The sequence below is a fragment of the Rhinopithecus bieti genome, unplaced genomic scaffold (genome assembly GCF_001698545.2).
Source record: "Rhinopithecus bieti isolate Rb0 unplaced genomic scaffold, ASM169854v2 scaffold_759, whole genome shotgun sequence".
Taxonomy (NCBI): Eukaryota; Metazoa; Chordata; class Mammalia; order Primates; family Cercopithecidae; genus Rhinopithecus; species Rhinopithecus bieti.
Window position 1 is genome coordinate 438,684 of NW_016803631.1, and position 27,337 is coordinate 466,020.

The 27,337-nt window shown below is 35.8% G+C and overlaps 1 protein-coding gene across 2 annotated transcripts in view; it reads right to left on the reverse strand.

Moving 5' to 3' along the window:
• Nucleotides 1-58: 58 nt before the first annotated feature.
• Nucleotides 59-27,337, reverse strand: part of EAF2 (ELL associated factor 2) — a 48,310-nt gene continuing 21,031 nt past the window's right edge. For both annotated transcript variants that reach the window (XM_017891054.1, XM_017891045.1), the window contains 3 exons: nucleotides 26,495-26,640; nucleotides 13,781-14,032; nucleotides 59-241 (listed from right to left, as the gene is read on the reverse strand). In XM_017891054.1, coding sequence (XP_017746543.1) covers nucleotides 195-241; nucleotides 13,781-14,032; nucleotides 26,495-26,588 — 393 coding nt within the window. In that variant the 5' untranslated portion in view covers nucleotides 26,589-26,640 and the 3' untranslated portion in view covers nucleotides 59-194. The remainder of the gene's footprint in view (nucleotides 242-13,780; nucleotides 14,033-26,494; nucleotides 26,641-27,337) is intronic.

Genomic DNA, 27,337 nt, shown 5'->3' on the forward strand with positions numbered 1-27,337 from the left:
TTTATATTTATTTACATATATAAATAAATTGTCTAAAAAACAAATAAGTAACATCAACTGAAATTTCTGAATCAAATTTAATTTCTTTTCTCATCAAAAGTTAAGACATTTCCCTCAGTCTTAGGAATTTTTATTGTTAATACAAAATAAATTATACATGCTGTATAAATTTTTATTTATAGCTAAATATTTCTTCAGTCATCACTGTCACTTCCTGATTCACTCAGCTGCAAATCATTTCCTAAAATGAAACAGAAATAACAAAACTGTAGTAATTAAATATTTAATATTTATTTTTGCATAACATAAATTTTACACAAAATATAGCCCCCAAGCATGATTCTGTTTAGCTAGCATTTTGCTTATTCTGTAATTCAGTGACACAATTAGTAACTCAAATAATTAATACTGCGTGTAAAGAAAAAATACACCACCAAACTTCAGCACAGTTTTAGTATTTCCTGGCATCTATTTTAGTCTTCTTTTACATATCCCCATCACTCTTTTTTTTATATCACTGATTTAATTAAATCAGGAAATGAGAAAAGCATAGTTTAGAAGATCAGACTATATCATTTTGAAGAGTGAAAAATTTTTTTTTTACTTAAAATGGAGTCAAAATCATTAAATAATACATGCCAAGGATAACTCACCATTGATTCCTTTTGTAATTCATCTATGTACTTACTGTCCTGGAGCTTACAGTCCAGTGGGGGAGACAGACAGTAAATACATAAACAAATATATAATATAATGCCAAGTAGGGATGAGTGTTATGGAAAAATGAAAATGGGTACAGAGATTGCAGTCGCAGGTGCTATTTTAGATAGGGTAGTTTTGAAGGTCTTTTTGAGGGCTAACATTTGAACAGAGATTCAAATATAGGAAGAAAGTCATAAAAAATGGAGAGCGTGGAGGTGAAGTGACCAGGCTAAAAGAAGAGAAGAGCAAATGCCCCAAGGCAGGAGCATACTTGTTGCATTCTCTGACTTGCAAGAAGGCCACTGTGGGTGGAATGGAATGAATAAGGAAGATAACAGCAGTAAATGAGGTCAGAAACATATCCAGAAGGTCATGGTAAAAACTTTGGATTTTGTTTGAAAATGTAATGAGAATTCATGAGAAAATTTTAAGCAGACAACTAACTTAAAACCGGTTGTAGATCAGTAAGTACGCCATAATGGTGTGGAAGAAACACAGAAACAAGAGAGCAGTTGTAAGTCTAATGCAGTCTCTCATGTCAGAAATAATGTTGGCTTTGACTCAGGTAGTCCAGGGGAGGTGACCCTAAGTGGTCATATTCATAATATACTTTGAAGATAGAGTTTATAGGACTAATTAAAACATTGAATTTAGGGTACAAGAGAAAGAAGTGAAGAATGACCCCAAGGTTTCTGTTCTGAACAACTGGATAAATCATTTACTGAGTTATCATTTACTGAGATGAGAAACACCAGAGGAACATGGTTGTAGAAGAAAAATCACAAGTTCAATCTTCATGTGGTAAATCTGAGATACCTAGTAAATACCCAAATATATTTGGTACTGGCACTTGGATATACAAGTCTGGAGCTAAAGGTAGAGGCTGGACCTGGAAATAAAGATTTGAGAATCATTGATCATACAGTTTTATCTGAAGCAAAGGGACTGAATGAAATCACTTAGGTAGTAAATTACAGTGGTTAAAAAAATTCTTGTATTTTTTAACTAATCCATAATCAAAAAAGCTGGCATGTTTTGAAATCAATACCTAATTTAAGAAGAATAGTTTTTAGGCCACGTATAAGTTATAAGATGTCTCAGTCTTTTGCATGAACTCCAGAACTGATAACATCATTTGATAAAGAAGTCTGCTAGACCGGGCGCACAGTGGCTCACGCTTGTAATCCCAGCACTTTGGGAGGCAAAGGCAGGTGGATCATGAGGTCAAGAGATGGAGACCATCCTGGCCAACATGGTGAAACCCCATCTCTACTAAAAATACAAAATTAGCTGGGCATGGTGGCGCATGCCTGTAGTCCTAGCTACTCGGGAGGCTGAGGCAGGAGAATCACTTGAACCTGGGAGGCGGAGGTTGCAGTAAGCCAAGATCGTGCCACTGCACTGCAGCCTGGTGACAGAGTGAAACTCCATCTCAAAATAAATAAATAAATAAATAAGACAATCTGCTAAAGCTTCTTCTGTGCATCTGGTTCTCATGACCATCTCATAACTTTCTTTTCTTTTTTACTTTTTGAGATGGAGTTTCACTCTTGTCACCCAGGCTGGAGCACAGTGGTGCTATCTCGGCTCACTGCAAACTCTGCCTCCATGGTTCAAGCAATTCTCCTGCCTTAGCCTCCCAAATAGCTGAGATTACAGGCATGCGCCACCATGCCTGGCTAATTTTTTTGTATTTTTAGTACAGTCGGGGTTTCACCATGTTGGCCAGGGTGGTCTCGAACTCCTGACCTCAGGTGAATCAACTGCCTCGGCCTCCCAAAGTGCTGGGATTACAGGCATGAGCCACCTCGCCCGGCCCGTTTTCAAGGATTCAGTTTCCACTTACACAACTATTTTATGACATAAGAATGTTCAACTTCATATGATGCCTGTAATACGAGTTTTTCAAGTGACACAAACCCAAACGCACTCAGAGTTCTATTTTGCCTTTATAGACTTTATACTATCAAGGTTATAAAATATTCAGTCAAGTTTTGAAGATATAAGATTAGCCTTTGATTATGAGTTGCTTAGTAAAGAAAATGTGTTTTCAATCATAGCTGTAATTATGACTCAGAAAAAGAGAGTTTACCCATAAAAATATATTCAGACATTTAAACTAATAGTTAGCACTGAGAGTAGTACTGCCCCCCAGGGGATGGTACAGAAATTTACATGAGGGGTTACTTGTCCTGATGGCTGTAGATTGTTAATAGCATTTAGTGGGAGGGGAGTTTAGGAATGCTCAGTGTCTGGCAATGGATGAACCAGTCTTGCACAATAAAGAACTCTTCTATATTCTGTGAAACTTTTGAAAGTCTGATGGAACATGTACTTGGAAGATCTGTTTATAAACGTAAAACTAAAGCTGAAATACATTTCCATAAATTCCAAATATTGCTTTGCACATATTTAATTGAAACTTACAAGTATGCAGCTATCATGTAAACTGAAGATGATTTTGTTTTGTATTTTTAAAGAACTTTTCAAAAATTTTCTTTTAAAAATAGTTTGGGGCAACACATTAGTGTCATCAATGCTGCTCATTGTATTTAGAGCAGCAATACAGCACAACAACACTTGTCTATATAGGCAGCTGTAGATGCAATTTTTTAATATATATGCCTATACTTTTCTAGTCCTTATTTCTACAGGTTAAATAAAAGAAAATTGTTGACAATATGAGTTGAATGTTGTTTTGTTTTTCTTAAATCCAAACTTATGCATTAAAAGTAACTGCAAAAGCATGGTTACTTCATTTTATCTTCTGATACAGCTATTCTTTAACATTTACAAAGTTGGAATACATATTACTATAAATTTGTTTTTATTTTGCCTTTATATTAAATTAAATTAATGCTTTTCAAAGATGTATGTACACAGATTATATTAAGCGATGAAATTTATTTCAAAATAGTAAAGGAGAATTAAAAAAATATCTGTTACAAAAGGGGGTGTTGGGTCTCTTATAAAGCTGAGCAATGGGATGACTGCAGTAATGGTCAGAGATGGTTTATTTCATTAGGAAACTCCTAGTTTAGATACATCAAGAAAAGAAATTTCACTATTTTTACTTTAAAAAAAAAACAAAACTTCCCAAGTGGTTATTACCGATAGACAAAAACACTATAGACTTTACTTTTGCGTATATCTTTTGCATCTAGTAATCTTTCCAAATATTTTATTAGTTCTATTGTTTGTTGATTCTTTTGGATTTCCTATGTAGATAATTTACATTCCTACAAATTAAGAGTATTTTATTTCTTGTTTTCAATTCTTATATCATATTTCTTTTACTTGTTTTATTGCATTTACTAGCAAATTCAATAGAGTGCTCAACAGAAATAACATTAGTCCTCTCTGTCTTGTTCCTGAATTTAACAGGAATGCTTCTAAAGTCTCTATTAGTATGATGTTTGTAGTTCTGTTTTTTGGTAATTAACTTTTGTAAAGCTAAGACAATCCTATTATATTCATCCTTTGGTAAATGTTTTTATTTATTTTAATTTAATTTTGTTTGTTTTTTTTTGAGACAGAGTTTCACTCTGTCACTCAGGCTGGAGTGCAGTGACATGATCTCAGCTCACTGTAACCTCCACCTCCTGGAGTTGAGCAATTCTCATGCCTCAGCCTCCTGAGGAGCTGGGATTATTGGTGTGCACCAGCATGCCTGGCTAATTTTTGCATTTTTAGTAGAGACAGGGTTTCACCATGTTGAGTCTCGAACTCCTGGCCTCAAGTGACCTGCCTGCCTCATCCTCCCAAAGTGCTGGGATTACAAGTGTGAACTACCATGCCCAGCCTCAAGTACGTATTTTCAAGTTAATAAATATCGAATTTTGTCAAGTTATTCATTTGTTGAAATGGTCATATGGGTTTACTTCTATAATCTGTTAATGTGGTGAATTAGATTGATCCCATTTCATATGTTTAATATTTCTTACATTTCTGTGATGACCCTTATTTTGTTGTGATTTGGTAAATTATACTTTTTCTACAAAACCATACATTCCTATGCCAAATTTACTGGAATAAATTTTTAAATAAAATTATAATTAAGGTTGGGTGCATTGGTTCACACCTGCAATCCTAGCACTTTGGGAGGCTGAGGCAGGTGGATTGCCTGAGCTCAGGAGTTCGAGACCAGCCTGGGCAACACAATGAAACCCCATCTCTACTAAAATACAAAAAAATTAGCCGGGTGTGGCGGCATGCACCTGTAGTCCCAGCTACTTGGGAGGCTGAGGCAGAAGAATTGCTTGAACCTGGGAGGCAGAGGTTGCAGTGAGCCAAGATCACACCACTGGATTCCAGCCTGGGCAACAGAGTAAGACTCTGTCTCCAAAAAATAAAAAATAAAATAAAATAAACAATAATTTAAAAAAATAACAAGTTGGAAAACCTAATGATAATTGATAAACTCCTGGACATATACCACCTACAAAGATTGAACCAAGAAAAAAAAGAAAACCTGAACAGATCAAGTACAAGTAATAAGACTGAATCAGTAATAAAAAGTCTCCTATCAAAAAAAAAGGTCAGGACCTGATGGCTTCTGTACTGAATTCTACCAAACATTTAAAGAATAAATACCAATTCTTCTCAAATTCTTCCAGAAAACTGAAGAGGAAAGAATTCTTCCAAATTCATTCTATGAGGCCAGTATTACCCTGATACTGAAACCAGACAAGGACATAACTATAGGTCAGTATCTCTGATGAAAATAAATGCAAAAATCCTCAACAAATAGTAGCAAACCAAATCCAACAGCACATTAAAAGGATCATTCACCATGATAAGTGGGATTTATCCCACAGATGTAAGAATGGTTCAACATACCCAAATCAATAAATGTGAAACATCACACCAACAGAATGAAGGACAAAAACCATATGATTATCTCAATAGATGTGGAAAAAGCATTTGATAAAATTCAACATCCCTTTATGATAAAAGACCCTCAACAAACTAGATCTAGAAGGAGTGTACCTCAACACAATAAAGGCTGTTTTAGAAAAACCCACAGTTAACATTATACTAAATGGGGAAAAGCCGAAAGCTTTTCTTCAAGGAGCTGGAACAATATAAGGATGCTCACTCTCACCACTCTTATTACACAGTACTGGAAGTCCTAGCCAGAGCAAAGAAACAAGAGAGAAAAAGAAAGGGCATCCAAATTGCAAAGGAAGAAGTCAAACTGTCCCTGTTTGCAGATGACAAAATCTTATAAAGAGAAAACCCTAAATGCTCCGCAAAAACACTCAGGATTGATAAACAATTTAAGTAAGTTGCAAGATACAAAAATCAACATACAAAAATTAGTAGCGTTTATATAAACCAACAAGAAACTAGCAGAAAAAGAAATCAAGAAAGCAATCCCATTTACAATAGCTACACATACACACACACACACACCAAAACACTAAGGTCCAGGACAGTGGCTCATGCCTATATTCTCAGCGCTTTAGGAGGCCAAGGCAGGAGGACTGCCTGGGTCCAGGAGTTCAAGACCAGCTTGCGCAACACAGTGAGACCCAGTCTCTACAAAAAAAAAAAAAAAAGTATCCATCCAACAAGGGATTAAAAACCAGAATATATATAGTCCCAGCAACTTGGGGGCCTGAGGAGGGAAGATCGCTTGAGCCCAGGAGTTCAAGGCTGCTGTGAGCTATAATCATGCCATTACATTTCAGCCTGGGCAACAGAGCAAGACCCTGTCTCTAATTAAAAACCAAAAAGCAAAACAAAACAAAAACCTAGGAATAAATTTAACCAAGAAGGTGAAAGAGCTTCACAAGGAAGACTGTAAAACACTGATGAAAGAAATGGAAGTGGTCACAAAAAATGGAAAGACATGCCATGTTCATAGACTGAAAGAATTATAATGTGAAAATAACGATACTACCAAAAGCAATCTACAGATCCAATGCAATACCTATCAAAATACCAAAGACATTCTTCACAGATACAAATAAATAAATAAATAAATAAATAAGCTTCATATGGAACCACAGATGATGCCAGATAGCCAAAGCAACCCTGAACAAAAAGAATAAAGCTGGAGGTACCACATTACCTAAGAAAACAGTATGGTATTGGCATAAAAATAGACACATAGACCAATGGAACAGAATAGAGAACCCAGAAATAAATCCACATATTTATAGTCAACTGATTTTTCACAAAGGCACCAAGAACATTCCATGGAGAAAAGGACAGTTTCTTCAGGAGAAAAGGACAGTTTCTTCAATAAATGGTGCTGGGAAAACTGGATATCCTTAAAAAAAAGAAAGAAAGAAAGAAGGAAGGAAAAGAAAAGAAAAAAGGAACTAGACCCCCATCTCTTACTATAAACAAAAATAAAATCAAAACAGATTAAAGATTCAATTCTAGGGCCTGAAACTGTGAAACTACTAGAAGAAAACATTGAGGAAACATTCTAAGAGATTCATCTGGGCCATGATTTTTTTGTATGTAAGACCTGAAAACACTGACAACAAAAGCAAAAGCAGACAAATGGGATCACATCAAACTAAAAAGCTTCTGCACAGCAAAAGAAACAATCAATGGAGTAAAGAGACAATCTACAGAATGGGAGAAGATATTTGCAAAGTATCCATCCAACAAGGGATTAAAAACCAGAATATATAGAAATTCAAACAACTCAATAGCCAAAGAACCCCCATATAATACCATTTAAAATGGGCAAATAATCTGAATAGATTTTCTCAAAAGAAGACATTTAAAATCAATAATTTTAAAAATGCCCACAGGCATATGAAAAAATGGTCATCATCACTAATAATTAGGGAAATGCATATCAAAATCATAATGAGACATCATCTCATCCCACTTAAAATGGCTATTATTGAAAAGACAAAAAATAACATGCTGGCAAGGACACAAAGGGAATGCTTGTGGGAATGTAAATTAGTACAGGCACTATGGTGAACAGTATGGACGTTCCTCAAAAAACTATATAGATCTACTTATGCTCCAGCAATCTCACTGCTAGGTATATATCCTAAAGAAAGGAACTCAGTATATCAAAGTGATATCTGCACGCCTATGTTCATTGCAGCATTATTCACAAGAGCCAATATATGGAATCAACCTAAGTGTCCATTAACGGATGAATAAATAATTAATATACATAGTAAAATACTATTCAGACATAAAAAGGAATGGAATCTTGTCATTGGCAGCAATGTGAATGGAACTGGGGGTCATTATGTTAAGTGAAATAAGCCAGGCACAGAAAGAGAAATATCATATGGTTTCACTCACATGTGAGAATTAATAAAGTCTATCTCATGGAGATGGAGAGTAGAATGATGGTTACCAGAGGCTTGGAAAGGTGAAGACAGGGATAAAGAGAGGTTGGTTAATGGGTACAAAAATACAGTTAAATAACTGAATAACTAAATAAAGTTAGTAAGTTCTAGTGTTCAACAGTACAGTAGGGTGACTATAGTTAACAACAATTTATTGTATATTTCAAAATAGCTAGAAGAGAAGATTTGAAATGTTCTTAACCCCCCAAAAATGACAAATGTTCGAGGTAATGTATATCCTAATTACCCAGATTTGATCACTACACATTGTATGCTGGTATCAAAATATCACGTGTAAGTCATAAATATGTTTATTGTATATCAATAATTTTTAAAAATATAGTTATAATTTTAACTTAATTTTCTTCCTTAATATTGTCTATTTGTGATTTTCTATTTTCTTCTCAGCCCTTGTTAAAGATTGGTCTATTCTATTGGTCTATTTTGTTAGTTTTCAAAGAAACAAATTTTTAGTGTTGTTGATTTTCTAATGTTTCCTCATTATCTATTACATTAACTTCTATTCATCTATATTATTTTCTTTCTCTGCTTTAAGATGTTATTGTTCTTCTAGTTCCTCAAAATGAAGCTTTCACTCATTTATCTTCAATTTTTTTAAATAAAATTTTGAAGTTATAAATTTCCCTATAATGAGCTGGACACAGTGGCATATGCCTGCAGTACTAGGTACTGGGGAAGCGGAGGCAGGAGAATCACTTGAGCCCGAGAGTTCGAGGCTGTAATATACCATGTTTGCACCTGTGAATGGCCACTACACTCCAGCCTGAGCAACAAAGCGAGACTCCATCTCTAAAATAAAGTTAATTAATTAATTAAATTTCCTATTATCCTTTAAATCATTTCCTTGAAAGTACCAAAACTGCTGTGATATTTTATTTATTATTTATGATTTTTTTATCTTCATAACAGTATTCAATTTTTAAATATTGTTCAATTACACATATTTTGTAATTTCATTGTAGTTGCCTTTTAACATGTAAGTTAATAGGCATGTGCTTTGAAATTTCTAAACTTATTTTAAATTAATTTTTATTTATATTTTCATCATATTATAATCATAATATGTTCATTAAAAAATGAATTCTTTGAAATCTGTTATTGTCTTTGTCCTAGTAAGACGTAAATTTCTGTAAATGTTTCATACGTACCTTAAAGATGACCACTCGCTTTGCATTTTTGGATTGTAGGATTCTATGTATTCACTATTAGAACAGGTATGTCTATTATGTATTTACAGATTTCATGCTCTTACTAAATTTTTTCTGCTTGATTACAGATTCATAAAATCTCCCACTAAAATAGACTTGTCAATTTCTACTACTTCTGTTATGTTTTATACACACACACATACACACACACACACACACACACACACATAGTGAAGATATGTTATTACATGCATACGAATTCAGAATTGTTTATCTTCCGGGTGAACTGAACCTTTTCTCATAGTTTATCAAGCCCCTTTATCTCTAGGAGTACATTTTGCCTTAAAGTCTATTATTTCTGATATTGATGATCCAGATTTTTGTTATAATTACTACTTAGCTAGCATCTTTTTTTCTATCTCTTTATTTTCCATATGGTTTTTAGAAAATTTGTTATAATCAGCATATGGCGTTTTAAAAAAAATCTAATCTGATCATCTGTTTCTTATTAGGTGGATAAAATGCTTTGCTTTTGTTATTACTGACATATAGAGATTTATTTCTACTTCATATTTTCTGTTTTGGGTTGATCAATCACTTTCTTTCACTTCTTCTCTGCTTTCTACTACATAAAGTTTTCTATGTTCCCTGGTTTTTCCACTGATGCTGTGGAAACTATAGATTGTATTTATTAATTAAATGGTAACCTTAACATTTTAGGATACGTAACTAACTACAAATTTATCTAATAAAGTCAAATTCAGTGTTTCTATCTTCCTAACATGACATGGATCTTAGCTTACTTAAACTACTGATTGAATACTCTCTCAACAACTATTGTCTAGAGTTTTAGCTTTAATCTTCAAAAAAAATTTTCCAAATGTATAAACATCTAAAACAGACTTTTTATCTTTATAGTCAAAGGTTAATCAGATTTCCTGACATTTCATCTACTTCTTTGCTCACTACTGTTTCTCATATTCCACACTTTCCTTCTGTTTTCACTTTTCTTTCTGCTGAAATATGTATATAACATATATGTAATGTCTGTTAATAATACATTTCCTAAATTCTACAAACAATAAGCTGTTTTCGTGTGCGTGAAAATTATTTTACTCTTGAATGACATTGTGTTTGGGTATAAAATTCTAGCTAGAATTATTGTCCTTTAACACTTGAAATATATTTCCCCCACTATCTTTTGGCTTACCTATCTAGCTAAGTGTGTCTGCTGTCAGCCTATTCTTCTTTGTAGGTTGTCTTCTCTGTAGCTTTTAAGGTTATTTCATCCTTGATGTTCTGTAGTTTCACGATCATGTTTTGAGGTCTAGATTTATTTTATTTATCCTGCTTATTAGCTGAAGTAAAAATTCATGGGTTTCTTCAATTCTGGAAAATTCTCAGGATTAAGTTTTTATACTATCTCCTCCATTCTTTCTTGGACTTCCTATTGCGTAATGTTTAGTCTTCTCAATCTTTTCTGTCTCTAAGCTGGTCTCCCATTTTATTTTTCTGTCTCTCTTGTATTGTGTTCTGGGATAGTTCCTCAATATTATCTTCTATTTCACAAATTTATTCTTCAACTGTGTCTAGTCTACAGTTTTTCTCATTTACTGGTTTTTTAGAAATTTCAATGACCAGTCTAATTTATTCTTTTTTATAATCTATTAGATTTGTTTCATTTCTTCCTGACTTTGTTTTATAATTCTTTTAAAAGCTGTATCTTCATTTATCTCTTTGAATGTTTTTAGCATACTTATTTAAATGTCTTTGTCTTAATTGCTCTGTAAAAAGATTTTCATTTGGAAAGAATCCCTGCCCTAACTGTTAATTTTGTTGGCTGACTTTCTTGGCATTAGACTTTTTTCTTCTGTTTTAGAATTACGATTGCTCATTTTGAGTGGAAAATTTTTGTTTTTCTCTATCCTCACACCACTCTGACAGGGTTTTGTAGTTCCCTCTACCTAGTCCTCTGAGATCCATTCCCAGAAACATGTTTCATAATCACATTTGGAGGTTGCTATCCCCTGGTTATATTGTAAATATACTAGATCCCTTCAAGGAGTCAATGGATATCGAGGTTCTACAGACCCTATGCCCACACCTTCTAAAACACAGTAGCCTCAGTCAATATGTAAATGTCTATTTTTTCCGATCTCTTTTATTAACTGGCTATTTCTTCCAAACTTCTTTTATTATTTATCCCCACCTCTATCAACCCTCTGTCCCTTCCCCTACTAACCCCCAACAACACACATTCTCTAGCTTCAAATAGAAAGTATGACTCAGGTTCACTGAATCAGAACTTCTAATAGTTTAAAAGTTTAATAGTTTTAAACTATTAAAAGTTCTGATTATATTATTATACCTTTCCCTGAAAGTTCTGATTATTTCCCTAAAAGTTTCCCTAAAAGTTCTGATTATATTATTATACCTTTCCCTGAAAGTACCAAGATCCTTACCAATATCACCTTCTTTTGAACTCAGATCCAATGGCTTCAGCTCCACTAAGCCCACTGTTTTGTGTGTATATTCCAGTTCTTCTCTTTGGAGATGTTTATCTTATATTTGATTCTGGCCATGTCTGGGTTTTACCTTTTAATACTTTATCCATTGTTCCTATTTGTTTGGCACAGAAGGGGTTTTAAAAACATAAATTCACTGTGCCATGTTTTACTAGAAAACTATTCTAGATATAAAAAGAAATTCTAAAATATAAAATATCCTGAACCCCTTCAAAGTTCTACAAGGCAATGTGACCTCCACTTTCAATGAGGAAATTGAAGCTACAAGAAAGTTAAGTGTAGTGTTATTAGTTACATAACTAATAAGTGATAAGGCAGTCAGGAATATAATACAGATATGCTGATTCCTAGACATATGCTCAATTTACTATAGAACTTATTAATTTCTGGAAAATTTTTTCTAGCTTTTACTCAGATTCTCATTTAGCACCACCAAGCTGAGTTTTCTCCGTGTTCCCTTGGCCATTCAAAAAATCAGATATTCCAATATTAGTTCCCAAGTCAAGAATAACACTAAATAATGGAAAATTCAAAATATCTTTGCTGGTCCCTAATTAACCCATAGTTTTACCAATTATCTGCCTCTCAGTCTTGGCTTCTCCCTTCTTTAGTTCTAGTATTAGGCTAAAGCTAGTCAGTCTTTCTAGTTGCTTACATTTTTCATTATTAATAAACATAGTGGGATTAATTTTAAATATACAGAAAATTCCATTCTCCCCAGGTAATACCAACCTGCATGCCTTTATTTAAAAGTATTTACTGAGCATCTATTATGTGTCAAGTACCATGTGCTAAGTGCTAGAATTCAATGATAAGCAAAAACAAACAAGGTCCTTGTTCTCATGGAACATTATACTCTAGAGAAAGAGAGCAAATCATACAAATTAATGTAAATTTACGATTGCCAAACAATTGATATAAAGAAGACATATTTGATATTCTAAAAGTCTATAAAAGATAAGACCTTGTCAGAAAGGTGAAAAAGACTTCCTAGAGAAAGTAACTTTGAACTATAATCTAAAGGAGAAAAAAATCACATGAAAAGAAGGAAGTGTTTCTGGCTGAATGGACAGCATGTATAAGGGTCCTGATGTGAGTGAAAGTATTTGAGTATAGTGGCAAAAAGAAAGCACGTCTTGTTAGAAAAGAAAAATCAAGACCATTATGTTAAGGTGTTTTGCTTCTATATTAAAAGAAATTACAAGCTATTAAAAAGTATAAAGCAGAAGAGATGACAAATTGTATTTGAATTGTGAAAAAAAATCAATATGGCTACAATGTACATAATGGATCAAAAATGGGCTTGACTAGATAAAGGCGTGAACCAGTTAGGTCATTGTAGTAGATAAGGCAAGAAATAATAGGTTGAACTACTGTGATAGTGGCAGAGATGCAGAGAAGCAGATGACTTTGAGAAATACAGAGGAGGCAAAACAAACAGGACTTGATGAACGAGTGGCTACACTGTAAAGAGGAAGAAATTCAGTCATTGAAAATAATTATACTTATGATTTGCATAATTAGATGTATGCTACCTTCACTAAGAGGTAACACAATGAGCCAAAGATTGATTTTGAGTTGGTTTTGGACAAAGTAAATTGAAGGCGATGAGATGATGGGAGATGATGTTAAACACGTGTCTAAAGCCTAGAGGTTTGAATCAGAGATGTAAATTTGCAAGTTATCTACACATAAGTACTGACTGCAACAGAAACATGGAGGAGATTACCTAGGGAAAAATTGTAGAATGAAAAGAAAAAAAGAACCCAAAAGTAAGCCTCGTGAAACTCCAACTTTAATGACTGAGCAGAAGATCATATAAACTTGAAAAGGAATGAGAGGAAAGATTATCTAGAGAGATGGGAGAAAAACCAAGAAGGCATTATGTTACAGATTCAAAATAAAACCATAATTCAATAAAAATGTAATTGTTAATAGTATCAAATGCAAAAAATAGGAATCTTTTCTTTATCCAAATTTTAGGTGACAATCAATATGGCTCCACTATAAATTCTTACTTTTTCAGTTGCCTGTGTTTATGTATACTTACTTAAAGTATTCATCAGAAGGCCACTGTTGTCTCGAAATCTATTATGACTGGTATCTATGTCAGGAATCCTGTACTGTGCCATGGTAGGATGTCCCGAGACACAATTCCCTGTATCAGAAGCAGAGGATTTGCAGTCTTCATCTTCTGAGTCACTAGAACTATCCTCACTACTTGAAGATGATGAACTTTTGGAATCTGATGAACTATCACAACTACTCATCTGGTCCATTAGAGTAGCTTCTGCCTTCAGTTCTGAAAATAAGACAGAAATGAATAGATAGATTAAATAAAAAATGCTAAATAAATACAATAAAATTGAATGTATTAGTTTTAAGAAACTGTTGAAACTAAAATCAAACATACATTTACAGTACTTAAAGCATTTTATTAAAACACAAAACTATTCTACCATCAAGCCATACTTCAATGATTGGATTACAGAAACTAAAAGGGATAGACAAGGTCTAAATCTAAACTCCACATTTATTTAAACCATTGTACTTAAATATGCAGGTGACTCAAATATAAAGTAAATACTGTGAAAAACTATAAAAATTAAAATCTATTTTGGCAGAAACTGTCTTCTGATTATTTTTTATTCCTTTAAATACATAAAATGTAATGTGATAATGTAACAGATGAACTTCATTCTTTTCCTGGTTTTCCTAGAGAACATTTTGATGAAGCATCTATAGGTTTCCCCCCTGCTCCCTTAATAGGGATTTAAAATATTCTAAGTATTTTTGAAAAGCCAGTTCCCATTATAACTTTGGCTATACATATTTCTGTAGATAAAAAGAATAATGATGTCTTCTTTTGTTTAGTGCTTTTCAAGTTCTAGACACACAAAAAAATTATAGTTGGGAAGGTCTTCAGCCACCATTTAGAACAACTTCATAATTTTATAAGTGAGGGAATGAAGATCCAGAAAGGTCAAAAGTTGTCAGTTATATATGGGTGGAGGCAAGTCTACTGACTTTCAAGTCAATATTTTCCTATATGATACAAATGTCAAATAGTTGAACAAAATTTTTTAAACCAAAAAATTCTAAGTCAATAATATGCTCAGTTGACACATTGCCATTTGTTATCATCTTAGTACACTGCTACATTAAGTTAACTGGTAATTTTTAGCCCACTCCCTCATTCTCCCTATTATAGACACACTGGCTTTCTATTATTTGACCACATTAAACCCATTTCCAGGCTATGTTCTTTGTACTAGCTGTTTCCTCTGCCTGGTATATTCTTCACCCAGATCTTTTGTTTGTTTGTTTAATACATAATTTCCATAAAGTAAAATGTACAGCTAGATAAATTTTAGCATATATAAAACCTGTATATCTACCACTGAGATCAAGATATAGAATATTTGCATCCCCATGAATATTCTCCTATGCTCTTTTCCGGTCACTAATCACCATTTTGACTTCTATTACCAAAGATTTTTGTCTATTCCTGAACTTCATACAAATGGATTCACTCAGCATGTACTTTTTGGTCTGCCTTCTTTCAACATAATGTTTTATATTTACTCATGTTACTGAATTAATCTGTAGCCTATTCTTCTCTACTGCTATGATATGATATATGATATGATATGATATGATATGATATGATATAAAAATACCACAAGCTGGTTACCCATTTTCCATTTATGAATATTTGGGTTGTTTTCAGTTTTGGATATTATGAATATAGTTGTTATGAAAATTCCTCTATAAGTCTTTTTGAACTTATATACATACTTCTCTTAGGTAGAAAGTTAGAGAGAAATTGCTAAGTCACAATAGGCGTAGGTTTAATTTCATTAAAAACTCCCAGTTTTCAAACTGGTTTTACACTCCAACCAGCAAGATATGAGTCACAGATGCTTCATATCTTCCCTCACTAGGGCACACACACACTTGGTATAGTGAGTCTGATGGGTGTACAATGGTAACTTCTCGTAGTTTTAATTTTCATTTCTTTGATGTGATGATATGAAGCAGTGTTTTTTATACGCTTACTGGCCATTTGAGTATCATCTTTTGTGAAAAGCCTGTTCAAATCTTTTGTCCATTTTTATATATGTTTGTCTTTTTCTTACTGATTAGTAAGAGTTCTTCATAGCTAATTCTTCTGGCTATGAGCCCTTTGTCACACATATGCATTTGTGAATATTTCTTCCAGGTTCCCCCAAGTCTGTAGCTAGGCTTTTCCTTTCATTAATGGTGTCTCTTGAGAAGATTCTAGATCTCTGAAAGGCTGGCTCCTTCTTGAATCAGTTTAAGTGTAACCTTCTCAAAAGGTTCCTTCCTCTCCATTCTGCAACCCCCATTGCCTAGTTTAATTCTCCTCAAGATACTTATTTCTGAAATTCAGTTGGATATTTATTTGTTTACTGCTTGTATCTTCCCCACCCTCCTTCTCACCCTCATCCATACTCCTAAATATAATGTGAGAATAGGAATGTTGTCTTGTTCATGTTGTATAATTATTGTTATACAATGTTGGATTCAATTTACTAATATTTCATTGATAATTTTTGAGTTTAAGTTCATAAGAGATATTGGTTCATAGTTTTCCTTTTCTTGTACTGTCTTTATCTGGTTTGGATATTGGGGGTAATACTGGCCTCATAAATGAGCTTAGAAATATTCCTTCCTTTTCCTTTTTCCAGAAAAGATTGTGTAATGTCGGTGTTAATTCTCTTTAAATGTTTGGTAGACTTCTGGGTCTGGCTATTTCTTTTGGGGGTGCTTTTTAATTACTAATTTAATTTATTTAATGTTGATAGAACTATTCAAGTTGCTTACTTCACCTTAGTTGAGTTTTGGTAGTTCTTAGCTTTTGAGGAACTAGTCCATTTCCTCTAAATTGTCAAATTTATGAGCACAAAGCTGTAATATTTCTTTTCTTTTCTTTTTAGATAGGGTCTTGCTCTGTCACCCAGGCTGGAGTGCAGTGGCGCAACTATGGCTCACTGCTGCTTCAACCTCTTGGACTCAAGCAATCCTCTCACCTCAGCCTCCCGAGTAGCTGGGACTACTCAGGTGCACATCACCACGCCTGACCGCCTGACTAATCTAAAAAAATTTTCTTTTGTAGAGACAGAGTCTCACTGTATTGCCTAGGCTGGTCTCAAAGTCCTAGGCTCAAGCAATCCTCTTGCCTTGGCCTCTGAAAGTGTTGGGATTACAGGCGTGAACCACCACACCCAGCCTACCATTTCTTTATAATACTTTTAATGGCTGCTGGATCTGTAGTAAATTCATTACTTTCCTGATTATAGATAGAAGTTGTACTTTACATTCCTGATATTAGTAAATTGTGCCTTCTGTCTTTTCATTTTTATCAATCTTACTAGAAGTTTATCAGCAGTGTTCTCTGATGACTGCCTTTTTGTTTCATTAATTTTCTCTATTGTTTTCAATTTCCTTGATATTACTTCTTATTTTCATTATTTGTCTCTTTTTGCTTGCTCTGGGTTTAATCTGTTTTCTTTTCTACTTTCCTAAAAAAGGGACTTAAATTAATTAATATGAAAACTTTCCTCACTTCTAATGTAAGCATTTAGTGCCATAAATTTCCCTCTCAGAACTTCTTTAGTTGCATTACACATATTTTGGCATGCTATGTTAACTTAATACATTTAGTTGCGTGTATTTTTAATTTCCTTTGATGATTCTTCTTTAACCCATGGATCCTTTAGAAATGTGTTGTTTAATTTTCAAGTGTTTAGAGATTTTTCCTGTTGTCTGTTACTGATTTTTAGTTTGAATCCATTATGGTCAGATACATACTCTGTATGACTTCAGTTTCTATAAATCTATTGAGATTTGTTTTATGGCTCAGGATATGGTCTATCTTAGTAAATATTCCATGGGCACTTGAAACAAAATGTGTATTCTGCTGTTGTGTGGCATGTTATGTATCTGTCAATTACGTCCTGTTGGTTGCTCGTGTTACTCAGATTTCCTACATTTGTGTTGATTTTCTGTCTAGTAGTTCTATTAGTTGCTGAGAGCAGAGTGTTGAAATACCCAGGCATAATTGTGGATTTGCAGATTTCTCTTTTCAGTTCTATCAGTTTTTACTTCATGCTTTTCTCAGTTCAGTTCAGTTGTTAGATGTATACACATTTATGTCTTCCTAGTAAATTAATACTTTAATCATTATTAATGTACCTCTTTTTGGTAATTTATTTTGCTTTTTTTTTTTGAGACGGAGTCTCACTCTGTCACCCAGGCTGCAGTGCAGTGGCGCAATCTTGGCTCATGGCAACCTCCTCCTCCCGGGTTCAAGTGATTCTCCTGCCTCGGCTTCCTGAGTAGCTGGGATTAAGGTGTGTGCCACCACTCCCAGCTAATTTTTGTATTTTTAGTAGGGATGAGGTTTCACCATGTTGGCCAGGCTGGTCACGAACTCCTGACCTCAAGTGATCTGCCTGCCTTGGCCTTCCAAAGTCCTGGGATTACAGGTGTGAGCCACTGCGCCCGGCCTATTTTGCTCTTAAGTCACCTTTATCTGATATTAATACAGCCACATGTTTGTGCTTTTTAACATTAATGTTTAAATGGTATATATTTTCTATACTTTTACTTTCAAGCTACATATTTCATTAGTTTCTTATAAACAGCATATAGTTGAGTGCGCTTTTTATACAGTCTGCCAATATCTGTGTTTTAATTGGCTTATTTAGACGATATATATTTAAAGTAATTATTGATATATGTTAGGGCTTAAGTGTGCCAATTTGTTATTTGTTTTCTGTTTGCTTCCTCTGTATTTCATTTCTCTTGCCTTGCCTTTCTGTGGGTTACTTGAACCATTTTAGAATGCCATCTCAATTAATTTACAAAAGGTGTCATTTTGTATATTTTTCTTAGTGGTTGGTTTGGGTTTTTCAATATACATACCTGACTTGTCAATGCATTCCCATTCTAAGTAAACCTCATATCCATGTAGGTCCACTTTGAAATATCATTATTTTGGGTATCAGAAGGTATTACCATATTTGTTTCAGTCATCACATATGATTTAGAAAAGTCATGAGGAAAACTATAATCAATTGTACTTGTTGATATGTTTGCTCTTTCTGTTGTTGTTTCTGTCTTCCTGATACTCTTAAGATTCCTCCATTTAATGTTTCTCTTCTGTCTGAATGACTTTATATAGCCAATATTTAAGGATAGTTTCCTAGGAACAAATTATTTCAGTTTTCCTTTCTGAAGCAGGCTATTTACTCCTCATTACTGAAGAAGCATTTTGGTAGATACAGAATTCACACTTAACATGTTTTTTTTCTTTCAGCACTTGAAAAATATTATGCCACTTCCGTCTGGGCTCCATAGCTTCAGATGAGAAATCTGATGTTAACTGAATGGTATTCTTTCATAGGTAATATGTCATTTCTTTCTTGCTTTCAACCCTTTTCCCTTTGCCTTTAGTTTTCAGATGTTTCATTATGATGTACCTTGGCATCAATTTCTTTAGGTTTATCCTATTTGGGGTTTGTTCAGGTTTTTACATCTGTGGGTTTATATCTTTCATAAAACTTGGGAAGTTTTTGCACATATTTCTTTAAATACTCTTTTAACCCTGCTTTCCCTCTTCTTTGAGACTCCAATGACACAAATATTGGATATTTTATCATTCTTCCACGGGTTCTTGGGGATATGCTCATCTTGTTTCAGTCTATTTTCTATTTTCAGGTTGAGTGGATTCTATACATCCACAAGTAAACTGATTCTATCCACTCCCTAGCACTGAGCCCATCCAGTGAGTATTTTTGTTGTTATTGTATTTGTCAGTTCTTTAATTTCCATTTGATTCTTACGTAAAACTTCTATTTCTTTAATGTGATTTTCTATTTTTTTCATTTGTTTCAAGGGAATGTACAATTGAACCAGATTCGTGATAGTCGTTTAAAGATAATTGTCAGATAATTCTAACATTTGATTCGTCTTAGTGTTGGTATCAGTTGATTGTCTTTTCTCATTCATGTGATTCTCCTGAATCACAAATTATGGTATGACAGGTAATTTTCTTTTCTCTCTTTCCTTTTTTCTCTCTCTCTCTTTCTTTTTGACAGAGTTTTGCTCTGTCGCCCAGGCTGGAGTGCAGTGACACGATCTTGGCTCACTGCAACTTCCACCTCCTGGGTTCAAGCAATTCTCCTGCCTCAGTCTCCCAAGTAGCTGGAATTATAGGTGCGCGCCACCACACCCAGCTAATTTTTGTATTTTAGTAGAGACAGGGTTTCACCACATTGGCCAGGCTGATCTCAAACTCCTGACCTCAAGTGATCTGCTCACCTTGGCCTCCCAAAGTGCTGGGATTACAGATGTGAGCCACTGTACCCAGCCATGACGGGTAATTTTCTATTGTATCTTGGATATCTTGGTTTTTATGCTAGGGGAGATCTATATCTTATTCACAGTTTTAATTTTAGTAGGCAATCACCCAGTTGAGGTTTAGCATGCATATTCTTGCCTACTGTTGTGGGCTGTGATTTAAATGAAAATCTCGTTTTCAGAGTTTTTACAGTATTATCTTGGTCTTCTTAACTAAATCTCTAGCAGCTGGGGTCCCTGATGATCCCTGCTAGTGCTATGTGACAAAAAGAAGGGACTTCACCAGGCAAGGAGATATGGTGTGTATAGGTGGGGAAATGGAGTCTCTTGCTGGGATAAAGAGTGCTTTCTAAGCCAGGCAATTTTTTTTTTTTTTTGTGATTGGCTCCCCTGCTTGGAGGGGTGGAGGAAAGGAAAGTGCTTCCTAGCAAAGTGTTTGTTGTGGCAGGATCCCCTTATTGGTGTGATCCAGTCTCAAGATGTCTTTAGATGAGAGAGAAGAATCTTAGGTTAACAGGGCAGGGAGGCAGGTCTAGGAGGTAGAGTGGTATAAACAGTCTTCCCAGGCTGAATGCTTATTACAGTAGAATTCTACCTGCAGGGACCTTCTGGCCAAAGAGTGTCTCTGATGGAGGAGGGGAGTCTCAGGCCAGGCATACAGGGAGAACACTTTGAGGACTGCAGTCACTCACTGTGGTATCATCCTGTTTGCTGGTACTTCCAGCTGTGAGTTGTTTCTGGGTATGGGGAGTAGAATTTTAGATCCATCTTATTTCTTTTTTTAAAAAAATATATTTCTTTTGTAGAGATGGGATCTTGCTATCTTAAACTCCTGGCCTCAAACGATCCTCCACCTCAGCTTCCCAAAGTGCTGGGATTACAGGCATGAGCCACTGCCTCTATCTTATCTAGCCTCTATCTTATCTCTCAAACTCAATTCTAGATAGCTCAAAGATGTAAATGTAAAATTTAAGCTACAAAAATACTAATATAACTGCCAGACATAAACTTGAAAAGATGATTCAACCATTTTAACAGTGGCACAGTAGGGTCAAGAAAATATTTTATAGAATGCAATCTAAGGAATATGTTATACAAATAGCTCAAGGTAAATGAAGTTTCATTCTCATACTAAGTTAGAAATAGAAAGCTTTATGGTTGGAGATATTAACTTACCCTCTGCAACTTTCTTTTTTTAATTTTTAATTTTTATAATTTTTTAATTGAGATGAGGTTTCACCATGCTGCCTATGCTGTTCTCGAACTCCTGGGCTCAAATGATCCTCCCACCTTGGGCCCCCAAAGTGATGGAATTATAGGCATGAGCCACTGTGCCTTGCGTCCTCTACAACTTTCTTTTCCCTGAGTTATGCTTCGATACAATGCTTTTATTAAGGCCTCTATTAAAAAATTGTCACATGGAAGAACTTCTACTTTTACTATAAAATTACCATTGAGAACACTGTATAAAGTTTAATGCTCCCTAGAAAAATGTTCCATATGATGAATTCCTTTTAGAATTTAGTAACAGGAAAAAGTCTGATTCTTTGTAACCTATCCAATAATACAACATATGCTGCTTGTGTCTCCCTTTTTTTCTTGGTGGTTAGAAGCTCAGAGCTAAATTATTATTATTATTATTTCGTTTTTTGAGACAGAGTCTCACTCTGTCACCCAGGTTGGAGTGCAGTGGCACAATCACGGTTCACTGCAGGCTTGACCTCCCCATGCTCGAGTGATCCTCCCAGCTTAGCCTCTCAAGTAGCTGGAACTACAGGCATACACCACCACACCCAGTTAATTTTGTATTTTTTTGTAGAGATGGGGTTTTACCATGTTGCCCAGGCTGGTCTCAAATTCCTGAGCTCAAGTGATCCACCTGCCTTGTCCTCCCAAAGTGCTGGGATTATAGGTGTACACCACCACACCTGGCAATTTAATGTGTTAATGATCAGCAAATTTGCTTCGATATCTTGATTTTCTGTACCAATATTTTATTGTATTCATGTATATGAAGATATCATAATTCAAATCCATTTGGAAGCAGGTATGATATAAAAAAAATAAAATTCAAGACCCCTTGTACCACCAAGGGTTCTGGACTTGTCTTTTTTATTGTTTGTATAGGAGCTACTAATCAATTAGAGAATGAATACTCTACTGGGCTTAGAAGAAAGCAATGAAATTGGATGGCTATGTGCAAATTTTAAGAAGGCAAAGTGTAGAAGCAAATATACTTTAGTGACCAGGGTCTCACTGCAGCCACAATTACTACAACATTGATAACCCACATTGCAGCTAGAAAAAAAAAAGGAGATTTAAGTTTTCTTACTTACAAAAGGACTGTATGTACTTCCCTAAAATTATCTCCCTTCTGAGAAGTAAGCAGCAATTCAGAAAAAGGTGCTTGCTTATTCTGCTTACTGTATTTCCTCATTTCCCTATGGAATTGGTGACACCTTAAATATCTACAATCTGGCCATACATAAACATTTTGATAGGAAGATGCTGTGAAGAATTGAATTTGAGTCATCACAATTGCCCAAAATAAGAAAACTCCAGTTATATATTTCTAAAGAGTCATTTTTTTTTACCCTGAATAGCAATTTAAAACGATACGAGGGGAGGTTCCATGATGGCTGAATAGGAACAGTTCCAGTCTACAGCTCCCAGTGTGAGCCACGCAGAAGATGGGTGATTTCTGCATTTCCAGCTGAGGTACCAGGTTCATCTCACCAGGGCTTGTTGGACAGTGGGTACAGCCCACAGAGTGTGAGTCGAAGCAGGGCAGGGCATCGCCTCACCCAGAAAGTGCAAGGGGTCGGTGAATTCCCTTTCCTAGCAAAGGGAAGCCATGACAGACTGTACCTGGAAAATCGGGACACTCCCACCCCTAATACTGCGCTTTTCCAGCAGTCTTAGCAAATGGTATACCAGGAGATTATATCCCACACCTGGTACAGAGGGTCCCACACCCATGGAGCCTTGCTCACTGCTAGCATAGCAGTCTGAGATCAAACTGCAAGGCACCAGCGAGGCTGGGGGAGAGGTATCTGCCATTGCTGAGGCCTGAATAGGTAAACAAAGCGGCCTGGAGGCATGAACCGGGTGGAGCCCACTGCATTTCAAGGAGGCCTGCCTGCCTCTGTAGACTCCACCTCTGGGGGCAGGGCATAGCTGAACGAAAGGCAGTAGAAATTGCTGCAGATTTAAATGTCTCTGTCTGACAGCTTTAAAGAGAGTATTGGTTCTCCCAGCACAGAGTTTGAGATCTGAGAATGGATTGTAACTGCCTAAAGTGAGTCCCTGACCCCTGAATAGCCTAACTGGGAGACACCTCCCAGTAGGGGCTGACTGACACCTCATACAGCCAGGTGCCCCTCTGAGACAAAGCTTCCAGAGGAAGGATCAGGCAGCAACATTTGCCCTTCTGCAATAATTGCTGTTCTGCAGCCTCTGCTGGTGATACCCAGGCAAACAGGGTCTGGAGTGGACCTCCAGCAAACTCCAACAGATCTGCAGCTGAGGGTCCTGACTGTTAGAAGGAAAACTAACAAACAGAAAGGACATCCACACCAAAACCCCATCTGTACATCACCATTGTCAAAGACCAAAGGTAGATAAAACCACAAAGATGGGCAGAAACCAGAGCAGAAAACCTGAAAATTCTAAAAATCAGAGTGCCTCTTCCCCTCCAAAAGAACGCAGCTTCTCACCAGCAATGGAACAAAGCTGGACAGAGAATGACTTTGATGAGTTCAGAGAAGAAGGCTTCAGACGATCAGTAATAACAAACTTCTCCAAGCTAAAGGAGGATGTTCAAACCCATTGCAAAGAAGCTAAAAACCTTGAAAAAAGATTAGATGAATGACTAACTAGAAGAAACAGCATAGAGAAGACCTTAAATGACCTGATGGAGCTAAAAACCATGGCGTGAGAACTACATGACGCTTCCACAAGCTTCAGTAGCTAATCAGATCAAGTGGAAGAAAGGGTATCAGTGATTGAAGATCAAATGAATGAAACGAAGTGAGAAGTTTAAAGAAAAAAAGTGTAAAAAGAAACAAAGCCTCCAAGAAATATGGGACTATGTGAAAAGACCAAATCCACATCTGATTGGTGTACCTGAAAGTAACGGGAAAAATGGAACCAAGTTGGAAAACACTCTTCAGGATATTATCCAGGAGAACTTCCTCAACCTAGCAAGGGAGGCCAACATCCAAATTCAGGAAATACAGAGAACACCACAAAGATACTTCTTGAGAAGAGCAACTCCAAGACACATAATTGTCATATTCACCAAAGTTGAAATGAAGGAAAAAATGTTAAGGGCAGCCAGAGAAAGGTCCAGTTACCCACAAAGGGAAGCCCATCAGACTAACAGCAGATCTCTCAGCAGAAACTCTACCTGACTTCAAACTATACTACAAGGCTACAATAACCAAAACAGCATGGTACTGGTACGGTACCAAAACACATATATAGACCAATGGAACAGAACAGAGGCCTCAGAAATATCACCACACATCTACAAGCATCTGATCTTTGACAAACCTGACAAAAACAAGCAATGGGGAAAGGATTCCCTATTTAATAAATGGTGCTGGGAAAACTGGCTAGCCATATGTAGAAAACTGAAACTGGATCCTTTCCTTACACCTTATACAAAAATGAATTCAAGATGGATTAAAGACTTAAATGGTAGACCTAAAACCATAAAAACCCTAGAAGAAAACCTAGACAATACAATTCAGGACATAAGCATGGGCAAGGACTTCATGACTAAAACATCAAAAGCAATGCCAACAAAAGCTGAAATAGACAAATGGGATCTAATTAAACTAAAGAGCTTCTACACAGCAAAAAACAAAAACAAACAAAAAACTACCATCAGAGTGAATAGGCAACCTACAGAATGGCAGAAAATTTTTGCAATCTACTCATCTGACAAAGGGCTAATATCCAGAATCTACAAAGAACTTAAACAAATTTACAAGAAAAAAACCAACAACCCCATCAAAAAGTGAGCAAAGGATATGAACAGACACTTCTCGGAAGAAGACATTTCTGCAGCCGACACACACATGAAAAAATGCTCATCATCACTGGTCATCAGAGAAATGCAAATCAAAACCACAATGAGATACCATCTCACACCAGTTAGAATGGCAATCATTAAAAAGGCAGGAAACAACAGGTGCTAGAGAGGATGTGGAGAAATAGGAACACTTTTACACCGTTGGTAGGACTGTAAACTAGTTCAACCATTGTGGAAGAGAGTATGGTGATTCCTCAAGGATCCAGAACTAAATATACCATTTGACTCAGCCATGCCATTTCTGGGTATATACCCAAAGGATTATAAATCATGCTGCTATAAAGACACATGCACATGTATGTTTATTGTGGCACTATTCACAATAGCAAAGACTTGGAACCAACCCAAATGTCCATCAACGATAGACTGGATTAAGAAAATGTGGCGCATATACACCATGGAATACTATGCAGCCATAAAAAAGGATGAGTTCATGTCCTTTGTAGGGACATGGATGCAGCTGGAAACCATCATTCTCAGCAAACTGTCGCAAGGATAGAAAACGAAACACCACATGTTCTTATTCATAGGTGGGAATTGAACAATGAGAACACTTGGACACAGAAAGGGGAACATCACACACCGAGGCCTGTTGTGGAGTAGAGGGAGCGGGGAGGGATAGCACTAGGAGATATGCCTAATATAAATGAGGAGTTACTGGGTGCAGCACACCAACATGGCACATGTATACATATGTAACAAACCTGCACGTTGTGCACATGTACCCCAGAACTTAAGATGTAATAAAAAAAAAATGATACAAATTCTCTTACATGGATATTGCTTGCATAAAACTAAAAATCATAAGCTACATCCTTACCCCAGAAAAATGCGTAATTACAGAAAATATTATCCTCTTGGTAAACGTTTATAATTAGTACCACTGTTAATTAAAATGAAAAAATTCATTTAGCATTTCTTTTTTGTTTTGTTTTGTTTTTTTGAGACAGAGTCTTGCTCTGTTACCCAGGCTGGAGTGCAGCGGTGCAATCTCAGCTCACTGCATCCTCCACCTCCTGGATTCAAGTGATTCTTCTGTGTCAGCCTCCCGAGTAGCTGGGACTCTAGGTGTGCACCACCATGCCCAGCTAATTTTTGTATTTTTAGTAGAGATGGGGTTTCACCATGTTGGCCAGGCTGGTCTTGAACTACTGACCTTATGATCCACCCACCTCGGCCTCCCGAAGTGCTGGAATTACAGGTGTGAGGTACCGTGCCTGGCCTTAATATTTCTTAATTATCTCTTATAAAGGGATGTTATATACACTTAGATTTTACCTCTTTCAATATCATCTATTGGAGATGCTGGGGACATCTTATCTTCAGATGGAGAATGTTTTCCAAGATTGGGAGTCTTGGCCGAATTCCACATTTGTTGTGGCTGTTGTTCTTTACGATACTGAATTTTACTGCTTCCTTCAACTCTGCAATTAAGAATATCAAATATTGAAACAGGTATGACAGCAATGTAACAAAAATTTCAACTTACAAAGTTACTAAAACTGACCCCTTATTCTTTTCCTAAACATCTTTTAGAGTAATATTCCATAATTAAAACATTAATTTAGTTCATAATTTAACACATATTTGTCAAGTTCTATTTCTGTGATACACATGTCCATTGAGGGATACAAAGAAGAACAAAAACAAAACCAGTGCCAGACTTGGTGGCTCATGCCTGTAATCCCAGCATGTTGGGAGGCCAAAGTGGGAGGATTACTTGAGGCCAGGAATTCAACACGAACCTGGTCAACATAGTGAGACTCTGTCTGTATAAAAATAATAAAAATATTAGCTGGGCATGATGATGCACACCTGTAATCTCAGCTACTCAGGAGGCTGTGGGAGGATCATTTGAGCCCAGGTGTTTGAAGCTGCAGTAAGCTATGTTTGCGCCACTGCACTCCAGCCTGGGTGTCAGAGTGAGACCTTGTCTCGTAAAACAAAACAAAACAAAATCCAGGCTGGTGCAGTGGCTCATGCCTGTAATCCCAGCACTTTGGGAGGCTGAGGAAGGAGGATGGCTTGAGGCCAGGAGTTCAAGAGTAGCCTGGGCAATATAATGAGACCCCCCCCCATCTCTATTTAAAAATAAATAAAACAACCACCAAAAAAAAAAAA